At 38.7% G+C, this 23,281-nt stretch overlaps 2 protein-coding genes across 2 annotated transcripts in view; one reads left to right on the plus strand and one right to left on the minus strand.

Moving 5' to 3' along the window:
* LOC114659356 (proteasome subunit alpha type-7-like) overlaps positions 1-23,281 on the minus strand; it is a 592,565-nt gene that overhangs the window by 84,678 nt on the left and 484,606 nt on the right. The gene's annotated exons all lie outside the window — the stretch shown is intronic.
* The window catches only part of mtg2 (mitochondrial ribosome-associated GTPase 2), a 30,896-nt gene that overhangs the window by 4,338 nt on the left and 3,277 nt on the right, over positions 1-23,281 (plus strand). The window contains exons 2-3 of the mRNA XM_028811801.2: positions 3,046-3,345; positions 4,364-4,511. Of these exons, the coding sequence (XP_028667634.1) occupies positions 3,148-3,345; positions 4,364-4,511 (346 nt within the window). The 5' untranslated portion in view covers positions 3,046-3,147. The remainder of the gene's footprint in view (positions 1-3,045; positions 3,346-4,363; positions 4,512-23,281) is intronic.

A 23,281-nucleotide genomic window follows, 5' to 3' on the forward strand; every position in this document is an offset into this window, starting at 1 on the left:
GTAGTCTATTTTTTGTTGCTAAGTTCATTTTTTCTGTTAAATTTTTTTGTTGTTTTGTTGTAAAACATGATTACAGTGGATTGTGTGGCTGGCCCTCCCTGGCGTGTGTGTGTGTGCATGTGAGTGTGCACGCGTGTGTTTCTTGTGTGTGCGTCTCTCTCGTGCGTGTGTGTGTGTGTGTGTGTACACGCGTGTCTCTCTCTCTCGTGCGTGTGTGTGCGTGCGTCTCTCTCGCGTGTGTGTCTCTCTCGCGTGTGTGCGTGCATGTGTCTGTTTCTCTCGTGTGTGTGTGCGTGTGTCTCTCTTTCTCTCGCGTGTGTGCATGTGTCTCTCTCGCGTGTGTGTGTGTGCGTCTCTCTTGCGCGTGCATGTGTCTGTCTGTGTGTCTCTCTCTCGCGCTCTCTCTCTAATGCTGCACAGGGAGAGACTGAACACACGCGGAAATCATCGGTGCACACAAACTGAAAGGGAAACTGGCTTGTACCTATACCGAGTGTGTGATCGTGCACAGAGGCAAAAGTTTGGCAAAATTTTTGGTCATAACCCGATTTGTACGTGTTCAGAGATGTTCGTGAACTGAGGTTCCACTGTATTAGGCTCGTAATGTGTAAAATTATAACATAGTTGACGTTTAATAGGCTTTTTCTTAACACCTCCCGTTATCCGACATTTTCGCTTATCCGATGTTCTGCTGACCTGTTTATGTCGGATAAGCGAGACTCTACTGTATTAAAGTAATGGTAAAAAAAATTTTATAAAGCATCTATCACAGACAAAATAATAATAATAATAATTCATTACATTTATATAGCGCTTTTCTCAGTAAAGCATAGAATAACATGAAATATCAAAGCAAAATGCAAAACAAGGACAATATAAAAAACAACCACAGATGGCCGTGCTACCCAGATGCCTGTCTGAACAGATGCGTAAATAGATTCTACTGATCTCAATGTCATTGGAAGATTGTTTCATAATCTTGGAGCAAAGACTTGAAATGCATGAACCCCATGTGCCCTTAATCTGGTATGAAGAACTGAAAGGAGATCTAACTGAGCAAATCTTAAAACATGGCCTGAGGTGTGGTGCTGAAGGAGATTCTTGACATAATGGAAAGCTTGACCATGCAGAGCTCCGTAAGTAAGTGACTGAATTTTTAACTGGATCCTAAATTCCACTGCTATCCAGTGTAGAGAGTGTAACATTGAGGAGATGTGGGTCCATTTATTTGAATGTGTTAAAAGCCTGGCTGAAGCAATTTGGACAGGCTGAAAACAAAACAAACCAACTTTACTCAGACAGGTAAAGAGGGAATTGCAATAATCCAGATGTGCTGAATTGAAATCATTAATAGGAATTTCCATCTCAGGCTTGGTAGTCAACATATCTCAACTTGGATAAGTTTCTTAAATGAAAACAAAAACAACGACTGAGACACCTGACGTGCATCAGAAGTTGAGATTGATCAAATTTGACATCTAAATTACATAGAGATGCATGAGAAGAGGAGGAGATAGTAGAACGTTTTTGAGTAACTGCCAGGTGTAGATCAGGAGGGGCAAAGATTAAAACCTCAGATTTTTGAGCATTTAACTTTAAGTATTTGGCTAGTAGCCAATTATTGACCTCCTTTAGACAGTCAACCAAAGAAGACAACTTGTGTAGTTGTTTCAGTTTAAAAAAACAACAAAGCTGAATATTATCGGCATAAAAATCACATTTATACCATTTAAAGAATTAATCATTTGAGCCAGAGGAAGCATGTACAGTGAAAACAGAGAAACCCCTGTCAGATAAATATGAGGTAAACGAAGCCAAGACTGAACCAGAGATACCCATAGAGTAATGTAACCTTGCTAAGAGGGTCTTATGATCAACCATGTCAAATTCTGAGCTAAGATCAAGGGGTACTAACACAGAACACTCGCCTGCATCTTCAGCTTTTAAGAAACAATTGTACACTTTAAGGAGAGCTGTTTCTGTAGAGTGATGCTTCTGAAAGCCTGACTTCAAGGGATGCAAAAGGGACACAAAAGCTTATTAAAAAATAGCTGTTTTTCAATAATCGTTTCTAAGAATCTTGAGAAAAATGGGAATTTAGAATTATTCCTGTAACGTTTAGGCACAGAAGGATCAAGATTAGGTTTTTTCAAGAAGGAATGAACAACAGCATGTTTAAAATAGCTATGGACACAGCCAGACTGCAAAGAGCAATAATTACCAATACCAGACTGGGGCCAATAAAGTGAAGAACTGCTTCAAGGTGACATAAGACATTTTAAATGCAATTGGTTACATTTCTTTTGTGTTTCCAATTTCAGCACAGTCAGCTGAAGTGACTTGCTTATAGTCACACACGGTCACTAGTGGGATTTGAACCCACAAAATCAGGGTTGTTTATTATTATCTACTACACCACACCAGCTGCCCTATTTCATCAAATGAAAAAGAATATATGTCAAATTAAGAAAGCATAATTGTAAAAAGTTATTAGCCTCGACTTGTATGTGATAAAGAATACAGTTGTATGTGCCACAGTTGTCTAAAGCAATATACATAATTTCTTTGCAAAAACAGTATATGGTAATGTTTTTAATTCCACAGCTCTTAATGTTGCATTAAAAAGAAAAAATAATTGTGACATCAAAAGCTGAATTAAACAAGAAGCTTAATAATTAAACTTGAAATCAAAAGACTGTGAACTTTTTGACAGTTATACATGAACATATTATGTTATAGTTTTATTATAATTTTTTAAACAAATCAGCATTTTTTATTCCATAAAGTTACAGTTTTTTGTGAAGCTGGAATACAAAAATGTTCAACATCGGCTTATTTAGAGGAGAAAAACAGCTTAAATCATGACCAGATTACACATTTCTTATAAGCAGTATTTAGTTTTGTCATAAATGCGGTGTATATATTTTTCAATATCTGTGTGGGTGATTGTTTTTTTTAATTGTTCATGTCAGATATCAGATTTGTACAATTGTTTATTTTCCTGCCTTATCTCTTATTAAAAACAAACACACTTCTCTTTTTTAGATCCCTGGGAGAAATGGTACTTTAGCAGGTGAACTGTTTGGTCCTTTGATAGTTTGTTTATTTGACTGCATCCTTACTGTTGCTTTTAATGAAGATCTGAAAATGATGCAGCGAATCCTTCTAGAGGAAGGCAAGTTTATATGGAGGAAAACCTTATGCAGAAAATCAGTTTTTCATTCTTCCTTGAATAAACCATTTCCACCTAATGTTCTTCAATCAAGTGTCTTTGCCACCAGCTGCATTATCTGTGCCAAAGCAAGAAGTCTTAGAAAAAATAGAGAATATTCAGAAAAAAAACTGGTAAGGACACCATTGTATTCGTGCTGTTAAGAGAAGAAAATACAGTGTGTATAATCAGTATACACCCTCCTTGGATTTTTTTTTTCGTAATCTTCAAAGAACTCTCCCTTGATATGCAACTTATCCTCACCGGTGACTCTCTGTCTGACTCATTATTTGATCATGTTTGCTAACAAGCTTCTGCTCTATTTACTAAACGTGCATATAAAAACTGTTGTTATAAAATTACTTAAAATACTGTAGTACAATGTATCTGATTGCTACAGAAAGATACCCAGTACAAACCATTTAAATGTACCTATAATTTGGTTTTGACAACACAGTCAACATTGCATATGGTCCATAAGCATTTTAAATAATGACCACGCAAAGTAATAAACAAAAATATAATTTAAAATTGAATTCACTATATAGATAGGCAAATGCTTTCCATGCAGGATTTAGCCTGGTAATTTAAAGTGAAGTATGCTTTAGCAAATAATTCATAAGAGGCATGAGAATCTGAATGACAGTAATCAAATAAATCAGTAACAAAATATACTAGATTTTGTGTTAAGAGAATTTTCATTTTCAGGCATTTTTATATCTGTCAACATATTCAGTATTCACATAAAAGTATTATACAGCTACTCTAAAGAATGTTCATTTTTCTGTAAAGAATGATCAACTTTAGGAGCTAGCACAGATTGAGCCTGTTAGGAAGAGAAGAATGTAGTTTGCCAAAGACTACATTTACAGCATGTCTTATAAACACTCTTGAAATGTAATTACACACAAATACAGAATAGTTGCACACAGATATTTTAAAAACACTATCCCACCTCCAACCCCTAAAGACTCAAATGGGATTTTGGTACCACCAAATTAATTATGCTCACGTCTCAATTTGTTTCACTTCGATACATTTTAGGAGGAAATTAGGTGTAAAGTTTTTTCTAAACTTTTTTGAATAATAATTATTATGTTACTGTTTTTTGGTCTTCTGTGACTAACCAGTTTGTTCCTCTTCTGAACACAGACCCGATATTTTGTGGACTATCGTCAAATAAGTTTTATAGGAGGACGTGGTGGAAAAGGAGCATGCAGTTTTCATAGCGAACCCCGGAAAGAGTTTGGGGGCCCTGATGGAGGAAATGGAGGTGATGGAGGAAGCATAATTATAAAAGGTACCGTTATTTCTCTGGGTTGAAAAGATGTTAGCCAAAGCTGAGTATCCAGTAAAAATCCCTGTTTGGATCATGAGAGGATCCTTGTGATTTAGCCACATCTATTTTTTTTAGTAGTTAAATGAAAAAATATTCATCCCTTGTTTATTTTCTGTAAATTTACATATACAGTATATTGTATGAATTTGAATGAAGTCAGATTATCCTTTGTATCTGTATTATCATTGGTTTCTGTGAGACCAAGTCTGTTGCTAGGTTGGTGTACTCTCATACTTTTACGGATTCAGATACACATATGCAAAGGGATCCTATAGACAAAGTCTCAGGTGAATGTCTAATTGTAAAGTCACCCCGCAATATTCTACTTAGAACCCCCCTTCATATCCATACATAGATATCATAATTTAGACAATGATAATGCCTAAATGCATCACATAATATTCTACAGGAATCTCTGCTTAAGAACTTACTATCACCAGCACTTACAAATGTGTGGGTGTAATTGCGACACAATTAAATACGCAACTCTTTTAGTTATATGCTACTTACCAACCAAACAATATGTTCTGCTTTTACTGCAGTTGTCTTTCTTTTGAGGAGCGACCTCTGGTCTTGATAACACTGTGAGCAAGAAAAACGGTGAACTCCTCACGCAGGAGTCTTAATTTTCAAATTATTATTTCAATCACTCAAGGCCTTTAGTGACCTCTTGGGCACAGGCATCAGCAGTGTGTCTGTTTGTGGAGAGAGTGTCAACCTTGTCTCGAGGTTTACTTACCTTGACAGTGACATTCATGTCTCTGGTGACTTTTCCTATGAAGTCAATAGACAGATTGGGAGAGCAAGGGGGTCATGAGGTCACTGGAAAGTGGTGTGTGGCATTCCCAGTATCTGTGTAAAACGATGAAGGTCCAAGTCTTTAGAGTCCTGGGGCCTCATGTATAAACAGTGTGTACGCACAAAAATGTTGTGTACGAACGTTTCCACGCTCAAATCGCGATGTATAAAACCTAAACTTGGCATAAAGCCATGCACATTTTCACGGTAGCTCCAATACTGGCGTATGCAAGTTCTCCACTTGGTTTTGCAAACTGGCGGCACCCAGCGTCAAAGCAGTGCTACTGTTCCTGTGTGGTTACCCTTTCTTTTTTAGATCCACATCTCTGATGCGGCTTTATAAATACCCTGAAATTAACCACTTATTGTTTATTAGTTTAATGCATCTGTTTGTAATTAACCTGTAACTAGGGAATCCATTCCCGGGAATGAAACTGCTGTAATTCCCGGGAAAACAGGAACGGCCAAGCTCGCATATATAGCGTGTAAAAGTGTAAAAATCGATCAAGAAATAACAGAGTTATAGCTGAAAATAATTAAGGTGGCGCCATTGCTTCAGCTTGCACTTCATCAGACAACAGCTTTGAACAGCAACTTGAAATTGCAATGCGTCAGTCTGTTGCATCCGCATTATCTGTGCCAAGAAACTTGCCATCACAGAATGATGACAAGAAACTGGATGCATCAGTAAAAGCTGAAATGGCGGTGTTTCAGAGCAATGGCAAACGCGGGTGTTGTTTAGAACAAGTGTATCAGTATCTGATGACTGTGCCGCCTACTTCAGTGGAGGCAGAGCGTGCCTTCTAAGCGGCTGGCGTACTCTGCATGAAGGTGCGCTCTAGCCTGGACGACCGCACGCTGGACACGTTGTGCTTTCTACGCTCTTATTACTGCAACTAACTAGATACATGTACTTATATGACAGCAAGAACTGCTTGTAGAAAAGGTTAGTCTTTTATTTGTGTCAACATATTGCAGTAGTTTTATTAAAAATAAGTGTCGGTCATTCTAAAACCGTTCACATGTGAGATGCCCATGCACTGTGTCATCCCCTGGTGCCCGGGATTCCCAGGAATGAAATGCGGGATTCCTGAATTCCCGGGAATGGATTCCCTACCTGTAACAATATAATGGTCCACAGAATGGTCAAACTGTTCTAAATACAATAGCTGCTTTAGCATTGTTACTCTCACTGCACCTTCTTCTTCTCCTTTCAGCTGCTCCCGTTAGGGGTTGCCACACAGGATCATCTTTTTCCATATTACTCTCACTGCCCCACTCGGAGTATTTATATCATTGTATCTGAGTGGGGAATCACAGCTGTACAGCAGCTGATCGGAAAGAGAATTATCGGTATACAGCACCAAGCACACACTGCCTCAGCCATGCTGTCTATTGAACTGCTCTCATATGGCAAACGCTTCAGAGCCTTTCCTCGTGGTTCAGAAACAGTTTCATCCCAAGAAGTATAAACACACTCAATCAGTCCATCAAGTGCTCCTTGTAGAACTGTTTGTACTTATAAGTACAATTACCTCACTATAAACTTGCGATACAGTTATAATATTGCACAACCTGAGCCACTTTATAAAGCACGTATTTACATTTGATGACAATATCATTTTTAAAATGAAATGCAGCAAAATATTTTTATTATATTATACAGATAAAACTTTAACTTAATTTAAATAATCTATATTGTTAATAAATAAACATGTGAGGACACGGTGTCACAGCGCTAGCAAGGAGCTGGTGCTCCGTTCACGGATTGTTCCTGCCTCGCGCTGTATTCTTTCTGGGACTGGTGCAACACTGGAGGATAGAATAATTTAACATGTACTACGAAGATATTTCAATGTTCCTTAAAAGTTTTGAAGAAGCGGTGTTCTTCTGTAAGAATTGGCTTACAGATGGCTTAACGTCTATTACAGAGCTGATTGTGTGGCGATTGGGTATTTGGAGAAAGAAAAGTAAGGACAGGAATTGGGGGTTAGTAAGTTTGAAAGAGACAGTACTGCTACAATAAATTACGTCACGCACAGCGCAGCAAGCATCCTGCGTGAGGCATGAACAATCACTGCGCTACCGTGTTCCCATGTTTAATAACATGTTTAACTCCTATCATCATGAAAATGATATCAAATATACATCTCAGTATTTTAATTATTCAGAGAGCTGTAATATCATGAATGTAATGGATTCTGTGTCCTGTCAGAGGAAGAGAAAGCCGGTTTAACAAGCACGTAGTGATTCACACACACAGAGCACATAGAAGATCAAATACAAAACAAAGCATTTAACATGCTACTTTAGTTACGATGGGATTTGAGAAACTAGTAAATTAAACGATTTTAAGATGAAGTTTATGATGTTCTACTTTAATCATGTAATTTATTTTGTCATTAAAGTGGAAATTTAGAGATTAAAGTTGATATTTCAAGCTTTTTCCCCACTGTGTGCTTATTTTTTTTTCTCTGTACCCTAATAAGCTTTTATATGACACTCAGACGGTGGGCTACGACTCGCTTTTTCACGGTGACTTTGATATATGACAACTTCTTTTTTTATTTCGGCACTGTGCGACTTTGTGAACTTGAGGTTTCGAGTTTCTCCGACACGCTATGTCACTGGATCAACTTCCTTTTGTTGTTTATACCACTGTTTAAACCAACAAATAGTAAGTTTTTCCTTGCCTCCAATTGGTATTCTCTGAAATTCTTCTATTTCCCCCGTGCTTTTGCCATTGCCTTTTTACAGAACACTGAGCTTAAGGGCTATTTATATTGATTTGCATATTCAAAGAGGCGTAATTCTGGGAGGATTTGGGGCAGGACAGCAGGTGCATGCATGTGCGTTATTTTTCACACTGACCGGGATTTATGTAGCAGGACAGTCCAAGATGAGCATTCCTTATTGCAGTAACAGGGTTGTGACTTGGAGAGTATTCATGTCTACGAGCTCCATGGATATTTTTCCTAATTAATCTTATTAATTCATCTAGCAGCTGTGCTTTATTGTACCCTGATTGCAAGATTTGTTTGGCAATTGTGTGTGGCAATTAGTGCTGGGCGGTATACCGGTTCATACTGAAAACCGTTTTTTATTTTTTTTATGATATGGATTTTTCTTATACCGCAACACCGGTTTAAATTGCCTAAACGACGTTCGGAACATGGCGCAGCAGGAAACTGTTCAAGTGGGGACCTTTTTCACTGCTACACCGCTAAACACAGACTTGTTGCACTAGGGCTCTTTTTCACTGCTACACCACCAAATAGTGGGCGGTAGCATAGGAATGCTGCGTGGTGAAAATGGACAGAGAGCCTGGAGATACTTTAGTTTTAAAAGGTCAGATGTGTAAATACTGTTTCTATACTACTGGATAATACTGCAAGCCAAGTTGTATTTGTTTTATTTGTTTTCAATACAGTGTAATGTACCTGGGTACTGTGTAATAGTGTGACGACATGTTTTCAAACCCCGTCATAAGTTATATAGCACATTAAATGCTTTGTGTTAAGTGATTCTTAAACTGACTTCTTCTTGCACTAAGAGGAGGCGCCGGCAGCGATCGCCGCACAGAATACATTCACTTCGTGATCTTCCTTCTCTCTGAACATTTAGAATGCTAAAATAAATAATATAATTTTCATGGTGAAATGCATTAAAGCATGCATTAATCATATGGGGGCACGGCGGCATGCCTGCCTTGCATTTGCATGTTTTTCTGGTGGGTTTACTCGGCGCTTCAGTTTCCTTTCAAAGTCATGTAGGATGTGGGGTTTTGTTGTGCTATATTGACCCTGCTAGTGTATGTTTTGCTTGTATTCATCCTTCAATGTGCTGGCGACTCGTTCAGAGATGGGCGCAACTCTGAATAGATGGCATAATTAAACATGTATAACGAAGATATTTTTAAAGTTCTGAACACTCCGTGGGCTAAGTTTATAACTAGTTTTAATTTCACAAAGACGTTTATCGTGTGGTGATTGGTTATGTGGTGAAAGAAAAAAAGACGGATATGAACTGGAGTTTTAGTACGTCAGATAAACACAGCACGCATGCAATAAAGAAAGCCCGCTCAGAAGAACATGCATTGAATTCTGTGTTCGTGTCTCCGACCACCAGATCACAAACCCAACATTTACACAATATTTAAGTTAAACATGTGCGATAGCTATTCATACATCCAGTTTTTTGGAGCCTCGTCACACTTGCCATAAAGGTCTCTACACTGAACGTACACCTGGGGACCCCTTACTGCCAGGGAGCAGCACTACCGCCTCACTACCGTGCTTGTTTAATACCTGCTTTAATGCATTTCATCATGAAAATGATATCAAGTATTTATCTTAGCATTCTAAATTTTTAGGGAGCAGGAATACCATGAAATGAATGGATTCTGTGCGGTGATTGCTGCCTCCTCTTAGTGCATAGGAAGTCAGTTTAAGAAGCATAGTGATTAACAACTGGGTCGGGGAACACAACACAAAGCATTTAATGTGCTGCATTAACTTATGACGGGGTTTGAGAAAATCAAGTAAATTAAACATTGATTTTAGGATGAAGTTTAGTTTATGACATTCTACTTTAATTATGAAGTAAACTATGAAAATAAAGTGGAAATGTTGACTTTAATCTTGACATAAGCATCAAAATTAAAGTGGAAATGTCGAGAATAAAGTCAGCATGTCGACTTTATTCTTGACATATACCGGTAGTTTGTTTTTTTTTCTTCCCTCTTTACTGTATTTTTTTTTTCTTCACCGTGGCCCTAATGCATTTCCGTAGGGCTATACCACAAATAGCATTATACAGTAAATGCAAGTTGCAGTTATTTTATTTATGTATATAGCTTAGCTTGAAGCAAGGTCCATATTAATGCAGTTTGCCTAAATGATGGTACAGTTGGTAAGGATGTCATCACAAAGTTGTACTTGTTTTATTTTATTTTAATTTGGTGAATACTGTGTAATGCACCTGGGCTTGGAGTCTTGAAGTAATAGTGCAGCTATCCACATTACTAACCGAGAATGGTAAACCGGATGGACGCAGGGACATCCGGCCATGGGCCGTAGACGCAAAAAGACATACTGCGCAGGCGCCCCAAGAAATGAGGCGCCGCGAGAGGCGGCCGAGACCACAGAAAAAAGGAGTGAGCACAGAAAAAAGGAGTCAAAGAAATGAGGTGCCGCGACCACAGAAAAAAGGAGTCAGCACAGAAAAAAGGAGTGAAACGCCGGCGACGCACACAGCGCCGCACCCATGGGAAGCAACGTAAAATTAGAAATGAGGCGCCCATAGCACACAGAAAAAAGGAATCAGACGCCGGCGCTGTGTGCACGAAGCCCATGGCACACGAAACGGAACACACACAAAGAAGAGAATTAAGACCCACGACACACAAAGCCCCCCCTGCAGTAACTGCAATAAGAAATGAGGTGACGCGCCCCTAGAACACCAAAAAGAAAGGAGTCAGACGCAAGCGCCACATAGCACACGAAACGCTACGCACACAAAGAAGAGGATTCAGATCCACTACACACAAACACCCCCTCCACTAACAAAGATAAAAAAGTGAGGCAACGCGCCCCTAGCACACAAAAAAAAAAGAGGTCAGACGCGAGCGCCACACAAACCCATTGGACACAAAACGGGACAGACTACGGACATAGCACAAAAAACATACACAAAACGAGGATTCGGACCCACGACCACACTAACATAAATAAGAAATGAGACACAAAGCCCCACTAGGGTTACCACTTTTAATACAGAAAAATAAGGGACGCATACTGCAGCGGGGGCCACATCCCAGTGCCAACACTTTGCAGACTCTACTTAAAAAGACCCGCCCTCCTCACTGGACAGTTAAAATGACCAATCAAACTAACGATTACATCAAGTATTACCCAATCAAAAGTAGGAAAGGAGGCATCTTCATAAAATGCGTGTGAGATGATTTGCATGAGACGCTGCTTTAAAAAAAAGGATAAAAAAATTCCGGGACAAAACCCTTCCCGTATTGATTCAAAACAGGACGCGCAATTTCATTCTCAAATACGGGACGATTCCGTATTTTACAGGACGGGTGGCAACCCTGCCCATTACTAAACGAACCGTCCGTATTAAACATACCTCATCTGAACACATTCAAATTAGGCAGCATAGGTCGATCTCATTATACTGATCCACTATTAACCGTTTAACCACAGAAAAGCCTCCATATTAACAGTGAGTGCGATCCTCCTTATTACTTATCCATATATCTAACGCTGCAGAACAAACAAGTAATGAATTCACGATCACAGGTACAAAATGATACGGCTCAAGTGACGGAACCAAACACACGAACCCGCATGAAAAAAAAAACAATACACTTCATCGCATACAACACACTTCTGAAACCCCGGAAGAAAAAATGTCTCAGCTCCAAAAACGCAAAGCTCAACTAACACATTAACAGAAACGAGCGCAAATGGACAGACACAATGAACGTACACGCATACAGCACGCGTCTCAAAGTGCTGCATCGAAACAGGCAAGGGTTCAAAACGAAACACCTCAAGTCTCACAGATACAAAAACGGCAGCGAAGGGACAAAATAAATAAACGCAATTCATGAAAATTCATTGGGATTACTGAATGTCATTTACAATCATTATCATTCACTTAACTTCCCTGAAGAAACAACTAGCAATACAAGTAATGAATTTACACGTTATTGTCAAAAGGGTCAAATTAGACTGCCTCCTTTACATTCATATCCTGCATATCTACAGAAGCTTCTAACTGACGAAGTACCTGAAAGTGAAAACTTTATGAACTGCATTAGATCCTACAATAGTTCATTTGCTTTTGCATCTAATGCCATCTAGTCACTTACTCAACACCATTGATAAACTTCTACAAACGTTGATAAATAATAATATTCCCTTTAGAGCAAAGGTACTTTTATTAGGGGGAGATTTTACACAGTGCTTACCTATTGTTCTACATTCCATGCGCTCGGCTATTCTGCAGTCCACCCTAAAATACGCAGACAATTGGCATTGCTTTCAAAAGAGTTACGGAGATATTTGGAACAGCAATCTCATTACACCAAATACCCCTTTTAACACAACAAACTATATTATGTCCAAAAAATATTAATGTTGATCACATTAGTAACCAGGTCATTTCATTACTTCCTGGAGTTGCACAGCTCTTTCTAAGCTCTGACAAAATTGACTCTGATGACGACAATGACCATCTTAATTTCCCCTTAGAATATTTGAACACTATTAACCCAGCCGGATTAACACAACACAATCTTAGCCTTAAAAACGGAACAATAATCATGCTATTAAGAAACCTTAACACTAAACAGTGTTTATGCAATGCTACACGTTTAGTCGTCAACACCATGCCACACAATGTTATTGAAACAAAACTTCTTACAACATCACATGCTAACAATACTGTTCTGATTCCTAGAATTAACCTTACAAGTTCTGACCTGGAATTACCTTTTACTCTTAAACGGCGACAGTTCCCCATTAAAACCAACCTTGGCCATGACCATCAACAAATCACAAGGACAAACAATACACAAAGTTAGCATCTACCTCTCTGAGCCCGTTTTTGGACATGCACAACTTTATTTGCTTCCTATATGCGTCATCTACACCTTCACACTATGCTATATCTCATTCATACATCATGCTCTTTGTAATTTCACAACACCAGGGGTTGGCGAGCAAAGCGAGCAGGGGGCGGAGCCCCCTAGTCAGTAATAATACTATTATTTCCATCCATCCATTTTCCAACCCGCTGAATCCGAACACAGGGTCACGGGGGTCTGCTGGAGCCAATCCCAGCCAACACAGGGCACAAGGCAGGAAACAATCCCGGGCAGGGTGCCAACCCACCGCAGGACACACACAAACACACCCACACACCAAACACACACTAGGGCCAATTTAGAATCGCCAGTCCACCTAACGTGCATGTCTTTGGACTGTGGGAGGAAACCGGATCGCCCGGAGGAAACCCACGCAGACACGGGGAGAACATGCAAACTCCACACAGGGAGGACCCGGGAAGCGAACCCAGGTCCCCAGATCTCTCAACTGCGAGGCAGCAGCGCTACCCACTGCGCCACCGTGCCGCCCATACTATTATTTATTTTATTGTTATTATTTATTAGTTTAAATATTATGCAGTTTATTGATGGTAAAGTTGTTGAAAAAGTCACTTTAACGTGTCAGTGGACAGAGATAGTTAACATTAGCAAAGTGTAGTTGGTTCACAAAAAATATTTACTATTTATTACTTTTCTAAGACATATTCAGTGCAATACAAGTTTTGACAAGCACCTCTGGATATTTTACTAAGTCTAAATGCCTCTTTGGATGGTTGAAAATATGTTGTCAAAATCATAGTTTAAGTTTTTGCAAAATTTGTTCAATAAAAAGGTTCTATATTTTGACTGCAACTGTCATGCAATGTGATTCCTTCTCTTCATTAGTGTCACCCCCTTGAAAACTATCACTTTATGGGGCCATGCAAACCTGTATTAATACTTGTGTGCACATTAAAATGTTTTTTTGTACAATGTACAATTCTCTTAACAGTGGAAAAGGTTATTCTTAGCCAGTCTACTGCAGTAATTGCAGTGGAAAATGTGGTTAACATTCACTCATGCATGGGGAAAAAAATACCGTCCAATACCGTGAAACCGGGATAATTTAGAAAAATACCGTGATATAGAATTTTGGTCATACCGCCCACCCCTAGTGGCAATAGAAGCAGCCATTTTGAAAAGCCACAAATGTTCCTTCAGAACATGTTTAAACATGACTGCTGCCTAAACAAAAGCTTTTGGCCATGTTTATATGTATATTTTTCTTTATTCCCAAATTTAGCCCTCATGTTCATTTTTGGTTTTGATTCTAGAAAAGCTCTCTTTATTGATATAAAGGAGGCGGAGGTTGGGAGCACGTGCTTACCCACCATACAGCAAACCAACAGATTAAAAAATGTAATGAACTTGTATGACTTAGATCTGTCTGACAACAAATAACCTAAAAGGGACAGGTCCACTTTTTTTTTCGTTCTTTTCTGAAAGAACAGCCAAAGGTCATTTGACAGATAGTTGCTAAAATTCAACATTACATTTGTACTGATCAGGTTAGTTTGTGAGAGACAATGGATTGTTAGATTCACTGTAATGCATATTATTTTCAACACTGTTTACTTATTTTAATTTCCCTGTGTAGACTGAAAGTCCATTTCAAGCAGATAAGCAAAACTGCACTTGAATTCCCAAATAAAACAAATGTTTCCTTAATCTTTTAGAAAAAAAAAACCCAAGTTGCACTATTGTTCAGAATCATTTGTTTGAACTCAATCTGATGAACTAGAGATCTAATTAAGTATAAAATTCCTTAGGAGAAAGAAATGACTATCTTTTGTTACTCTACCCTTATCTTGATAGTGTCTAAATTGGGCTTTTAATCTTTATTTTTCTAGACAGTTATTGCCAGCAGAGGTCTCCCTTGTGTTAGTTTCTGATGCAGCCAAATACAGTTAGTTTTACATTAAGGTTTAAAGTTTTAAATTGCAGCCAATAAGGAAAAAAACGGACATTTAGAAACTACAGCATAAAATATAAAAATTTTCAACAAAAACACTGAAACATTCAAAAACAATGAAGAACAGCATTTTTAATAAAGCTTAAAAAACAATCCTTAAAAACATTTTTCAGTGTTACTAACAGTTTAAAGCCTTTGCATAGACATAAGGGCCATACTTTAGGAGACAGTCTGTTCTGCTAATGTTTTTTACTACCAGTAAAGCTTTGTTAAAATGCTGTGTTTCACCAGAGAAAAGTAGTTATTGGAGCCATTTCAGTCTTTAGAGCAACTTTCCTCCATAATTCACTGAAGGTAAGCAGGGAATATAACTGGTGGCTATCATCAGCTGTGATGATTCTTAGTCTCTTTAGCTTGGCCCAGTACGTGTTTATCAATTCATCCATACTTTGTTTTTCATGCAGAATATATTACTGATTGTAAAGTCTATACATCATTTTGTTCACATTTGAGGTTTAATATGTTTGTTATGTCAACGCACTGTGGCAAGCGGCTCTGGGCGGTACACATCCGGGAAGCCTGGAAGGACCGGAAGATGGATTATGCCGTGGTGGTCACCGCCAGGGGGCGCCCGGATGCCTGAAAAGCCCTGGACGTCAGACTTCTGCCACACCCGGAGGTGCTGGGAGGAGTCGGGTGGGAGGAGGACAAAGCTTGCTGAGGAGGAGTAGTGGTGGAAGAAAGAAGAAGAGTGCTTTGCATTACTTGTGTGCTCTGCTGTGAGACCGTGTTGTGGCTGGAGGGATTACAGGGAAGACGTGCCCTCCAGCTGAAGACAAATAAAAGTTTATTTATTTTCATATGTGCCTCCGTGTCCGTCTGTGTCAGGTCAGGCGCCCATATAGCACCTTTCTCTTACTAATATATATCTATATCTATATCTGTATCTATATATATATATATATATATATATATATATATATATATATATATATATATATATATATATATATATATTAGTGCTGGGCGGTATACCGGTTCATACTGAAAACCGTTTTTTATTTTTTTTATGATATGGATTTTTCTTATACCGCAACACCGGTTTAAATTGCCTAAACGACGTTCGGAACGTGGCGCAGCGGGAAACTGTTCAAGTGGGGACCTTTTTCACTGCTACACCGCTAAACACAGATTTGTTGAACTAGGGCTTTTTTTCACTGCTACACCACCAAATAGGTAGCGGTAGCATAGGTATTGCGCAGTGAAAATGGACAGAGAACATTCCGAAACTGAAGCCGACAATAAAGTTGAACATGATGAACACAAGAACTTTTGCCAAAAAAAAGGAGTCCCGTCTGTCGCCTGGAGATACTTTAGTTTTAAAAGGTCAGATGTGTAAATATTGTTTCTATACTACTGGATAATACTGCAAGCCAAGTTGTACTTGTTTTATTTGTTTTCAATACAGTGTAATGTACCTGGTTACTGTGTAATAGTGTGACGACATGTTGACTTTATTCTTGACATTTCCACTTTATTCTCGTCATAAGATTAAAGTCGACATGTTGACTTTATTCTGGTAATTTGTCATTAAAGTAGAACATCGTAAAATGAATATTTAATTTACTAGATTTTTTTCAAACCCCGTCATAAGTTATATAGCACATTAAATGCTTTGTGTTAAGTGATTCTTAAACTGACTTCTTCTTGCACTAAGAGGAGGCGCCGGCAGCGATTGCCGCACAGAATACATTCACTTCATGATCTTCCTGCTCTCTGAACATTTAGAATGCTAAGATAAATACTTAGTATAATTTTCATGGTGAAATGCATTAAAGCATGCATTAATCATATGGGGGCACGGCGGCGTGCCTGCCTTGTATTTGCATGTTTTTCTGGTGGGTTTCCTCGGCGTGCTTCAGTTTCCTTTCAAAGTCATGTAGGATGTGGGGTTTTGTTGTGCTATATTGACCCTGCTAGTGTATGTTTTGCTTGTATTCATCCTGCGATGTGCTGGCGACTCGTTCAGAGATGGGCGCAACTCTGAATGGATGGCATAATTAAACATGTATAACGAAGATATTTTTAAAGTTCTGAACACTCCGTGGGCTAAGTTTATAACTAGTTTTAATTTCACAAAGACGTTTATCGTGTGGTGATTGGTTATGTGGTGAAAGAAAAATGAAGGATAGGAACTGGGGTTTTGGTACGTCAGATAGAGACAGCATGCATGCAATAAAGATAGCCCACTCAGAAGAACATGCATTGAATTCTGTGTTCGTGTCTCCGACCAGCAGATCACAAACCCAACATTTACACAATATTTAAGTTAAACCTGTGCGATAGCTATTCATACATCCAGTTTTTTGGAGCCTCGTCACACCTGCCATAAAGTTCTCTACACTGAACATACACCTGGGGACCCTTTAGTGCGAGGGAGCAGCACTACCGCCTCACTACCGTGCATGTGTAATACCTGCTTTAATGCATTTTATCATGAAAATGATATCAAGTATTTATCTTAGCATTCTAAATTTTCAGAAAGCAGGAATATCATGAAGTGAATGGATTCTGTATGGTGAATGCTGTCTTCTCTTAGTGCGGAGGAAATCAGTTTAAGAAGCGTAGTGATTAACCACTGGGTCGGGGAACGTAACACAAAGCATTTAATGTGCTGCATTAATTTATGACGGGGTAAATTAAGTAATTGATTAAACATTGATTTTAGGAAGAAGTTTAGTTTACGACATTCTACTTTAATTATGAAGTAAACTATGAGAATAAAGTGGAAATGTCGACTTTAATCTCAACATAAATGGCGAGAATAAAGTGGAAATGTCGACTTTGTTCTCGACATATAGTTTGTTTTTTTCTTCCCAGTATAGCTTAGCTTGAAGCAAGGTCCATATTAATGCAGTTTGCCTAAATGATGGTTCAGTTGGTAAAGATGTCATCACCAAGTTTCACTTGTTTTATTTTATTTTAATTTGGTGAACACTGTGTAATGCACCTGGGCTTGAAGTCTTGAAGTAATAGTGCAACTATCAGTAATAATACTATTATTTATTTTATTGTTATTATTTATTAGTTTAAATATTATGCAGTTTAATGATGATAAAGTTGTTTAAAAAGTCACTTTAACGTGTCAGTGGACAGAGATTGTTAACATTAACGGAAAGTGTAGTTGGTTTACAAAAAATATTTACTATTTATTCCTTTTCTAAGACATCCATCCATCCATTTTCCAACCCGCTGAATCCGAACACAGGGTCACGGGGGTCTGCTGGAGCCAATCCCAGCCAACACAGGGCACAAGGCAGGGAACCAATCCTGGGCAGGGTGCCAACCCACCGCAGGACACACACAAACACACCCACACACCAAGCACACACTAGGGCCGATTTAGAATCGCCAATCCACCTAACCTGCATGTCTTTGGACTGTGGGAGGAAACCGGAGCACCCGGAGGAAACCCACGCAGACACAGGGAGAACATGCAAACTCCACGCAGGGAGGACCCGGGAAGCGAACCCAGGTCCCCAGATCTCCCAACTGCGAGGCAGCAGCGCTACCCACTGCGCCACCGTGCCGCCCTTTTCTAAGACGTATTCGATGCAATACAATTTTTGACAAGCACTTCTGGATATTTTACTAAGTCTAAATGCCTCTTTGTATGGTTGAAAATATGTTGTCAAAATTATAGTTTGTTTTTTCAAAATTTGTTCAATAAAAAGGTTCTATATTTTGACTGCATCTGTCATGCAATGTGATACCTTCTCCATTAGTGCCACCCCCTTGAAAACTATCACTTTATGGGGCAATTCAAAACTGTATTAATACTTGTGTGCACATTAAAATGTTTTTTTTTGTACTATGTACAATACTCTTGACAGTGGAACAGGTTATTCTTAGCCAGTAATTGCAGTGGAAAATGTGGTTAACATCCACTCATGCATGGGGAAAAAAATACCGTTGAATACCGTGAAACCGGGATAATTTAGAAAAATACCGTGATATAGAATTTTGGTCATACCGCCCACCCCTAATACATATATATATATATATATATATATATAAAAATATAAAAGGAAATCCTGGAATGGAAAGCAAATGCAAGGCTACGGTACGTGATAAACAACGACATGCGACAGGCAGAAGAGGCAGCTAGAAAGCAGCAAAAAGACAGCAAATGATCCAAAGGCATATCCTTAGCGTATGTTCAGCCACAACACCTTTCACAACACGAGCAGTATTATAAGTCTGGGAAGAAAGAGATGCAACCAGGCACGTGGCCGAAAATAAAGGACAAGTATTGTTTTTACAAAAGTTTTTAAAGTAAAAGTGAAAATAATGCATATGTAACAATTCATAAGAAAATAACAATCTCTTTAAATTGTAGATTGCCTACCTAAGGTAAAGTCATCCCTGATGAATGGGAACGTGGGAATGAGGGGTCCTTTCATCGGATTAGCGCTATTTCAGATGTGGAATGGCAAAATGGGGGAGGCAGCTTGATGAATGAGGTCTCCGGGACTTAAAACAAATCCAAATCATATTATGTGATATCATCTAATGTGAAATTCTACTACGTACTTCTAGAATTGTTATTTTTATATTGTATTGAGGATTTATTCTGTTCTATTTATTGTACTGTATGGCTCAGAATTAAAAGACAATGAGTAAAATGACAAAGAACTTCATAAAGACGTTTACAAACGTTGACGCTAAACACATACAGAGCAGGTTAGAGACTATGAAACCAGTGAAATTAGCAAGGCTCAAAAAAAAAACAAAAAAAAAAAAACGGTGCTATACACATGTGGAGAAAGTTAAAGGATATGAAAGTAGGAAAATTAGAAAATATAAAAAAAGAAAGTAAAGATCGCAGTAGCGCAAACAAACAAACTGCCTCATTTAACTATGCACCAGTCTAACTTTGGTTTTGCACAATAATTACTACACTATTGCACCTTAACACTTAATTCTACTTTATTCACATAATTTTACTTATTTATTACGTTCTACTATTCTGTTATCTTTCAATCTATGACTTTTTGTTAATCTAACTGATATTCTTCTAACTTTGCACAGTTTTTGATAAGCGGATCAGGATGCATTTCACTGCGTGTTGTCCTGTATAACTATGCATGTGACAAATAAAGAATCTTGAGAATTTCAAAAACGGAGTTTACCGCACATGCATTTATTGGTTACTTTGTTAGTGTATATATATTTATCTGTCTGCTTATTTAAAAAGCTTAATTTACCCCAGGAGTCAAAAATGTTCTGTCTAGCCCTTGTACAAAAACCTAGGCAAAAGCTGGGGTATCACCTTGCTAACCCCATGTACATTTGGAACTGTGAGAGGAAAATAGCACAACTTTACAGACAGGAGTCCAATGCAGAACTGTACTTAATTTTTTACTTTGTAAAAAAAAAAAAAAAAATTATTAACTGCTGATGATATAGATCGTTTTGTCTGTGCTGAAATTCCAAACAGAGAAACCTGTCCTGACCTCATTAAAAAGATTCAGCATATTGGGACTGGCAAGATTACAAATAATTGTTTTTACAGAAGTTCTGAAATAAAAGTGAAACTAATGAAATAGCAACAATTCAAACAAAAAAAAATCTTAAAATTGTGTATCAGGAAAACCAAACACGGGAGTTGGCGAGTGAAGCCCCCTAGAGTGTGTGTGTGTGTGTGTGTGTGTGTGTATATATATATATATATATATATATATATATATATATATATATATATATATATATATATAATATGCAAATATACCAAAATACCTCTGGTCCCAGGCATTTCGGATTAGTGACACTCAACCTGTATTTAAATTCAGTAATTGAAATTTGTGCATTCAGCCAGCATGTGAAATTAACCATGCAGTGCAGTGGAATCAGTATTTTATACTGGTTGTCAGTATTCCTACTATTCTCATTTCTTATTTCCCTATTCTAATATACCCCTAAAACGAAAATACTGCAAGTTTTTTTTTTTTTTTTTTTGTTTTTTTTTTTTATGTGTGTTGGCTGCAAATCTAATGGGAGTAGCTGATTGGTAATGAGTGACATCATGCATGAAAGTTCTGAGCATGGTGGTTACACCTCTGTGATGTCACGGCCTTACAAAGCATCATGGGGCGCTGGAGAAAAAATGTTTGTCTAAGTCTGACACATATTTAATTTCCAGGGAAATGTTCAGCAAAGAAGGTCACTAAGGAACATGGCATACTCACTGCAAAAAACACTTAAGCAAATTTCACCAATCACAGCTAATCTTGACCTACAGTGCATCCGGAAAGTATTCACAGCGCATCACTTTTTCCACATTTTGTTATGTTACAGCCTTATTCCAAAATGGATTAAATTCATTTTTTTCCTCAGAATTCTACACACAACATCCCATAATGACAAAGTGAAAAAAGTTTACTTGAGGTTTTTGCAAATTTATTAAAAATAAAAAAACTGAGAAAGCACATGGACATAAGTATTCACAGCCTTTGCCATGAAGCTCGAAATTGAGCTCAGGTGCATCCTGTTTCCCCTGATCATCCTTGAGATGTTTCTGCAGCTTAATTGGAGTCCACCTGTGGTAAATTCAGTTGACTGGACATGATTTGGAAAGGCACACACCTGTCTATATAAGGTCCCACAGTTGACAGTTCATGTCAGAGCACAAACCAAGCATGAAATCAAAGGAATTGTCTGTAGACCTCCGAGACAGGATTGTCTCGAGGCACATATCTGGGGAAGGTTACAGAAAAATTTCTTCTGCTTTGAAGGTCCCAATGAGGACAGTGGCCTCCATCATCCGTAAGTGGAAGAAGTACGAAACCACCAGGACTCTTCCTAGAGCTGGCCGGCCATCTAAACTGAGCGATCGGGGGAGAAGGGCCTTAATCAGGGAGGTGACCAAGAACCCGATGGTCACTCTGTCAGAGATCCAGAGGTCCTTTGTGGAGAGAGGAGAACCTTCCAGAAGGACAACCTTCTCTGCAGCAATCCACCAATCAGGCCTGTATGGTAGAGTGGCCAGACGGAAGCCACTCCTTAGTAAAACGCACATGGCAGCCCACTTGGAGTTTGCCAAAAGGCACCTGAAGGACTCTCAGACCATGAGAAAGGAAATTCTCTGGTCTGATGAGACAAAGATTGAATTCTTTGCTGTGAATGCCAGGTGTCACGTTTGGAGGAAACCTGGCACCATCCCTACAGTGAAGCATGGTGGTGGCGGCAGCATCATGCTGTGGGGATGTTTTTCAGCGGCAGGAACTGGGAGACTAGTCAGGATAAAGGGAAAGATGACTGCAGCAATGTACAGAGACATTCTGGATGAAAACCTGCTCCAGAGCGCTCTTGACCTCAGACTGGGGCAACGGTTCATCTTTCAGCAGGACAACAACCCTAAGCACACAGCCAAGATATCAAAGGAGTGGCTTCAGGACAACTCTGTGAATGTCCTTGAGTGGCCCAGCCAGAGCCCAGACTTGAATCCGTTTGAACATCTCTGGAGAGATCTTAAAATCTCTGTGCACCGACGCTTCCCATCCAACCTGATGGAGCTTGAGAGGTGCTGCAAAGAGGAATGGGCGAAACTGGCTAAGGATAGGTGTGCCAAGCTTGTGGCATCATATTCAACAAGACTTGAGGCTGTAATTGCTGCCAAAGGTGCATCGACAAAGTATTGAACAAAGGCCGTGAATACTTATGTACATGGGATTTTTCAGTTTTTTTATTTTTAATAAATTTGCAAAAACCTCAAGTAAACTTTTTTCACATTGTCATTATGGGGTGTTGTGTGTAGAATTCAGAGGAAAAAAATGAATTTAATCCATTTTGGAATAAGGCTGTAACATAACAAAATGTGGAAAAAGTGATGCGCTGTGAATACTTTCTGGATGCACTGTATATGGTTTGATCAAATATTTGTATGAAAAGACTGAGAATTACTAATCTGCTTCAGGCTACATATAATTTGGATGATATCATTAGAAAGGAAAAAAAAATCTGTTATAAAAGAACAAACTTATATGGTTTACACACCGTACAATTAAACAAGATGTGTTACTGGGAATGACTGGGCTTTATTTAAGCAGTCATGTTGGAATAAAAACCTGTAGCCAAAACGGCCCTTCAGGACTGACCTTGCACACCCCAGGCTTAGATCATGGTTTATGTAGGTTCCTTGTTTTTTTTTTATATTGAGTCATTATTTTTACCACCTCCCAAAATCCTTGGAGTTGAATCCATAGGCTGCCCTTGGGTCAGGCATGATTTCCATTCCTGCTGTCATTCGTAAGTAACATGATTTTGCATGCAAGATGGACCTTGCATTGCAAATATCTA

Source organism: Erpetoichthys calabaricus, chromosome 10, assembly GCF_900747795.2.
Source record: "Erpetoichthys calabaricus chromosome 10, fErpCal1.3, whole genome shotgun sequence".
NCBI classification, from domain to species: domain Eukaryota; kingdom Metazoa; phylum Chordata; class Cladistia; order Polypteriformes; family Polypteridae; genus Erpetoichthys; species Erpetoichthys calabaricus.